Source organism: Gavialis gangeticus, unplaced genomic scaffold, assembly GCF_001723915.1.
Source record: "Gavialis gangeticus isolate Ggan-Ray unplaced genomic scaffold, GavGan_comp1, whole genome shotgun sequence".
Taxonomy (NCBI): domain Eukaryota; kingdom Metazoa; phylum Chordata; order Crocodylia; family Gavialidae; genus Gavialis; species Gavialis gangeticus.
In genome coordinates this window covers 148,529,365-148,535,754 of record NW_017729025.1, presented here as the reverse complement: position 1 = coordinate 148,535,754, position 6,390 = coordinate 148,529,365, and the positions used below count along the sequence as shown (strand labels likewise).

The 6,390-nt window shown below is 49.0% G+C and overlaps 1 protein-coding gene across 1 annotated transcript in view; it reads right to left on the bottom strand.

Annotated features, from left to right (window-relative positions):
* Positions 1 to 310: 310 nt before the first annotated feature.
* Positions 311 to 6,390, bottom strand: part of IFITM10 (interferon induced transmembrane protein 10) — a gene marked incomplete at its 5' end in the record, with an annotated part of 26,266 nt that continues 20,186 nt past the window's right edge. Inside the window, one exon of the mRNA XM_019519748.1 lies at positions 311 to 1,395. Coding sequence (XP_019375293.1) covers positions 1,246 to 1,395 — 150 coding nt within the window. The remainder of the gene's footprint in view (positions 1,396 to 6,390) is intronic.

The window sequence follows — 6,390 nt, the reverse complement described above, 5'->3', positions numbered from 1 at the left end:
CACCAGAGTCGAACAGTTAGCACTGTATTGAGGCTCTCTGCCTCAGTGAAACATAAGGGCAGTGCTGCACGGCTGGTGCTCAGCTCCATTTGGGGCCACTCCTGAATCATCTGCTCTACCTACCTGGTGGCCATTGGTGTGCCCCAGTGGGATCGAGTGGGCAGGACTTACTGTTGTTGGTCAGGAGGGAAGCCATATAGACAGGATCCAATGTGTTTTAATTCCCTCCTCTGCCTTCCCTCGGATCCAAACATGGACTGAAGGGGTAGAAAAACCCAATCAGAGGTAACTGCACAAAAAGCCAATGGCATCGGATGTCAGAGGTATCTTTATTGAACGTTTACAGAAATACAGTAGCACTCAGTATACAGGATCTATGCAAATCCTCCAGAATCCGTCCACATTCTCAGCATTCTCCAAAGGATTCCAAGGAGGGTTTTTCCTTTTAATTCTTTGGGGCTTTATCTGGAGACTTGAGGGTTTTTTCTAGTATGAATTCTCTAGAATTCCACTCTCCAGAGGTGGTGGTGGGTTTTATATTATTATGGTCTTCAAATTAAATTGAACAAATTCCTATATTAAAGAAGGGAAAAGAGCAAAACATACACAGGGAGGGAGGGAGAGAGAGAGAGAGAGAGAAAGAAAGAGGGCTTAATAGTGGCCTGAACCATCTGGTATCTTCTGAATCAGCCCTGTCTTGGTTGTCAGGTTTTTCTCTCTGCTGCTGGACTCTTTCCTCCCTCTCCCCAGCTTTTAATCAGTTCACATGCTTCCAGAGAGATGCCTGGGAGCTCTGGAGGTCCCCTCTCTCAATAAGGCCATCTACTGGTTTCCATCCCCTGAGCAGCCCACCATTTGAGCTGGTCATATCACTTCACTTGAAGTGTTGGGTTATGGAGGGCACCATGTTCTCCTCCGCTGCTGCGGTTGTTGTCCCTAGCTAGGTCTGTCGGCTCAAAATGCATCAAAGTTCTCTGCTTTGCCCATCATCATTGTTGCACGCTTTTCTTCATCACGAAAAATAAATATTTTCCTGTAAAAATGTAAAAGTAAAACCCTTTTCTACAGAAGTTCACATACCAGCTGGGGTCAGGGAAGGTATGCTCCCTTGGGTTTAGTTATTTATCGGTTTATTTGTATTTTTTGCAATCAAGATGGGTCATTGTTTGTGTCCTTGCTACAGGAAATAACGGCAGACACTTCTGGCATGGAGGCATTTTGGCTGCAAGTGCTGCTGGCCTCGGTCTAATAGTCAGTGAGCGGGTATCGCAGGAAGATGAAGACAAGGATGATGCAGAAGGTGGCGAGTGCTGAGCTGGTGATATTGAAAAGCCGGGCTGTCTTGGCATCTTCAACAGCTCCATTCAGGTCATTGAGAAGTTTCTTATCCCGGACCTGAGACAAAAAGCATTGGGAGATGCATGAAAACATATAGGCAAGCTAATCAGTTTTCAAGTTCTACTACTACTGCACTTGCAGGTGGGGAGCATGAATTCTGGCACTAGAACGCCCTCAGGTGTAGAGCCTGGCACTATAATGTATTGGGGCATGAAGCCAGGCACTTCAATACACTTGGGTGGGAATCTGGGCATTATAATTGCCTGCCTTAGGGCAATCCTGTTGCATTCAGTATGAATCCTGGCACTAGTGCATGGCTTCATCTGCATCTCAAAGTTCAGGCCACGCTACTGCACATGAATCCTAGGACAACAGTGCATCAGAGATGTAGGCCCTTTCTGTGTTCATTCTGTGAATCCCAGTCTGAACACAGAACACGCATTCTCCCCACTGCTTTCTGAAGCCAGGACGGTGAATCTCGACATAAATACACCTCGGGCTTTGCATCCCACGGACTGAAGAGTGGGAAGGCTGGCACTTGCTCGGTTGTGTGGGTGCTTCCTACTGCATTCAGGGGCTGGGAGTGTGAAACCTGGCACTGGATCCTACTGCAGTTAGAGGCTTTGCACAAGCCTACAGCATATTAATAGGCCTGGCTTAATGAACTCCTTTTGCAGGTCTTATGCGGCTTATGTCTCTCAACACTAGACTCGGCACTTTTCAGTTCCTGTGTTATGGTCTGGTGTGTTCATTATTTCAGAGGCTGTAACTTTAAACACATCCATGCTGGGAGTGGGAAGGGCTGGTGAACTTTGAAGACTGATAATGACCTTGTACATCTATATTGCTAGCTTGTATGTCCCTCACCCCAACGCCATTCAGGCTGACAGTAATTGGTGATGCTGTTCCCCAGGAGCTGTTCAGTAGCTTACAATATGTGGATCTCTTACAGCTTCTGGATGGGGAGTATGTCTATCACAAAACCCTCAGCACAATTGGCACTAAGTAGGTCCTTGCTGGTAGCCTCAGAAAATAGGGTAAGAACTGAATAGGCCCAGAGATTTACCCCTGCCCCCATGAGGGGGGTCCCTCCATAGTCAGGGTGAAGGTGTATTAGTGAGGCAGCCTGGGAATGCTGTGAGGGTGTCAGTCCTTGTCGTGCCTGTTCTGTGAACAGACTACAAGGCTCTGATGCCTGTTTCTCCTTCCCACTACCCTTACATTTGCTCAACATTAGCTCATTTACAGTGTTCCCATCTGGACACTAGATGTCATTGGTGAGCTACTGAAACCCCAGAGCTGGCTCCAGAGCCCTGCCTCGAAAGGCTCAAACACTCCTATCAAGCGGGAGCCTTCTGAAAACATGCCAGGGTTGATTCAAGTCATGCTTTAGTGATTTCCTCTATAGCTCCCGCACCGCTCACAATGCAATGTTATCCAGAGGGCCTCACTACATGTAGAGTGGCAGCCTATGACCCCCACCCCTTCCAAGGAATCACTGTGTGATTCCAGTTAGCTGAGCTCCAAGGGCCTAAAGCTCGCTCCAGACCTCAGAGTCATGTCCCGTGCACTCTGATATACAGCCCCAGGCAAGGGCATCCCTCTGCCAACCGTCCCCTTGCTTTTCATGAATGCTGCATACCGGCCTCCAGAATGGAGTAGTTTGCCCGCATATGGTTGCACAGGAGAACCTACTGCAACAGGCATCATGCTAGCTTTGCATCCATGCTGCTGACATTTTTTTTCTTCCTCTCTTGTCTCCCATAAGTGCTGAATTCTCACATTCCCCTCCTTCCTCTGTTCCCCACCACAAGGTTGGTGCCTCCAGACTCAGCGTGTCTGCTGTCTACACAACCACATTTTCTGAATTGCACAGCACCCAACAGGTTCCATGGAGAACAGCGGCATCTGCTATGGGCTGGGCACTCTGAAATTCTGGCTGGCACTGAGGGTTCCTGCTGTGTAGGCAGGTCAAGCATGGTGCAGCTGGAGCTGGGAAGCGAGCCATGTTCAGAGGGGGACCTGCTGCGATTTCTACATAAAAGAATAAAATCAAGAACTCTTCTTCTGTGCAAAGCACTACTGCATGATCATTTGCATGCTGATGCAGAACCTGGGACAGCAGGGTTTTGGACAAAAAGGGTAGGTGGGACTCAAGGCTCAAAACACCATGTAGTGAGCACCTGTGCCTGCTACAGGGTTGGCACACGTCAGTTTGGCAAAGGACTCAACTGGGATTTCCCAAGAATGGCACAGTCCATATCCCACTCCTTGGAATGGAAGTCACTTTAAGGAGGACCATGGGGGAGCTGGAGTCAAAGGAAATCCAAGTGTGCCTATGCCTAGAATGGGTACAAAACACACTTCCCAGTGACACCAGCTTCTGCCATTTGACTGCCTTTCCATCTCCCTCCTCCTGGCTTCTGCTCTGCTCCCCATGATCTTCTCCAGCCTCCTCCTCTGCTCCATGCCCCTTCTCTTACCCTTTTTCCCCTATTCATCTTCATCCCATCTTCACCCCACTCCTCCTTTTTGCTTTTACATTTTCCTTCTTTTCTCCCCTACACCCCTTGTCTCCTGCTTACTCCTTTACTTTCCTCCTTTCTCTTGGGCATGCCCTTTGCCCATACTTGCTCTGTGGGAAAAGCCCTTCCAATCAGCCTACTGTGGTGCTAATGTTAAGAGGCACTGAGCCATGTTAGTGCTGTACCAGACCCAAGGCTGCTTCGGGACTTTCACATCCTGCTTCTTGGAGGTGCTGAACATCCTGATCCCCTTCATGTCAATGGGAGCCATGGGTACAGGATACATTTGAAAATGGGGGCATTATCTTGTATCCTGTGAGACCTCCCTGTCAAAATGAGGAGCGACGCAGGGAAGTCAGGCAGCTTAGCACCCTTTTTCTCTTTCCGCCTCTTCTTTTTTCTTTTGACCTCCTCCTCTTCCTCCCTCTGCATGCTGTCCTGTCCTCCCTATTGTTTTGTAGATTAATTTGGTATATCTCATATTCTGCACAGCTTAATACTTTGTCGAGTGTGGCTGGGAATCTGCAGGGCATATAAGTGGGGAAGAAGCAATGACTCCGGTTACTTACTCCTTGAAGAACCAGCTGTAGGGGATGACTGGGTAGACAAGATCATTGATTACAATGAAGCCATGCTGGTCAACACTGGCAGAGGATCAGGGCTGCAGGTCTTGGAGCTCAATTTGAGACTCTGTGATGTTTCTACAACATTTCTGAATATAGCACAGCTGTGTAACAGCATAGGCTGTGCTCTGCCCTTACTCATCGTCAGCTGATGTCTCTTCCTTAGGGTCTCCCCCCATTCTCCATGGACTGATGGAGCCTTCAGCCCTCATTTTCCCTTCCCCCTTTTCTTTTTCTGTGCTTTCCAAGGCCGACATGCAATACTAAGAGCCTTTTCTTCACTGCCTGGCACTGAGCGGAGGCCAGGAGGACGGAAGGTACTGCTGGCAAATTAATATACACCCTCCCTTGTTGATTTATCTCAGCCCCAGACTGGGCTTGGTTCTGTCACATGTTTCAATGATGATTTCAGGAGTGAGGAGTTGCTTTGAGGAGGTGCCAGAGTTACTTCTGGCAGCTCTAGCAGCCCTCTGTGCCTGCACTAGATGTGCTTGTGTTACCTGCCTCTTAAATGACTCCACAGATTTAGAGTCTTCCTGAACCAACCAGTGTGATCAGTGCTGGGTTGACAACACCCATGTGTTAAGGTAACTGCAGAAATTGCTGTGCTGGGAATCAGACAAACAAGCATAGTTCCCTCAGATGAGACCAGCAAAGCCCAGGAGGCTGGTGGATCTGAAGCATTGACTATAAAGAGTGAAGTCCTGGGGCACCTGCCTGCCAAAACCACCTGCTCTTAAGGTTTATAATGCAGGTCATGTAATGCAGAATCACTGCAAGTAGTTGGACTGCCCTGAGCTAGTAATGTGCTGTGTAAGCTGCTTCCTTTCTCTGTCCTCCAGATGTAGGAGGTCTGGGTGCTTGATGCCTGGATTAGAGAGAGGAAGCATGGCTGAGGGGTGCATGTGGGGATCCCAGGCTGTGTTTAAATCAAACACATTTCACTGGTTTATCCAGAACCAGCAGCTAAGCAGAACCTGGTGTCAAGGCTGTCCATTTTGGAAAGATCCCACCGTTGCAGCCACCCCCATTCTTGCCTTGGGTCTCTGAAGCCATGGAGACTGGGCAACTCTGAAGCTCCCCCAGCAGTCAGATCTGATTATGGTGCTGGGATCCTCCTCTCCGCCATGCTATTTTCAGTCTCCTGTTCCTACATCCTGGTTTGCCTTCTGTGAGACCCACTGTATTCACTTCTCATCTGCCACCCTCTCTGAGCCTGTGATCTACATCTGCTGACCTCATGGCTGTCCTTTCTTCCCTCTTTAGCAGGGTGGTGAGGCCCGGTTTTGTCGTTTTTGCCCTCTGCAGAAATGATTTCAGTTCTCCAGCCTACCCCAGCTGAGAGTCTGCTGCTTCTCACTGAGGTCCTCGTCCGGCCTCCAGTTCTAGACAGCGTCTCACAGCTCAGTCACACACCTAACCACATGCTTTTCTCTCATCTAGTCCTCTGACAGCTACTTACTCTCCTTCACCATAGCTCACTATCCCTTCTTTTGTCTCCAGTCCATTGAATACTCTTTCTTCCCTCTCTTTTTCCCCTTTTTTATCTTCACTTGCTGCTGACAGGCCTCCGTTTCTACCTTTACTTTCTCCTTTGCTCAGCTTCCATCTTCCACTTTGCAATGAGCTGCCCCTTCCTCCCATTGCCCACCCTGGTTCTTCCCTTCTTTTGCTCCTTCTCCAGTTTCTGCATTGCTGAACAGGCCTGGAACATCCCTGGGCAGCAGAGATGGCACTTTCCTTCCAGCTCTGCCCTCCTCCTCACTCACAGCACCCGCTATTTGTCCCCGATCAGTTTTTGCCCCCTTTGCTGACACTCCGTCTCTTCTGCCTTGAACACTCCCTAAAAGCTCCTCCTTGCTCCAGCCTTTCTCTACCTCCTCCCCAGCCTAGGCTCTTTCCAT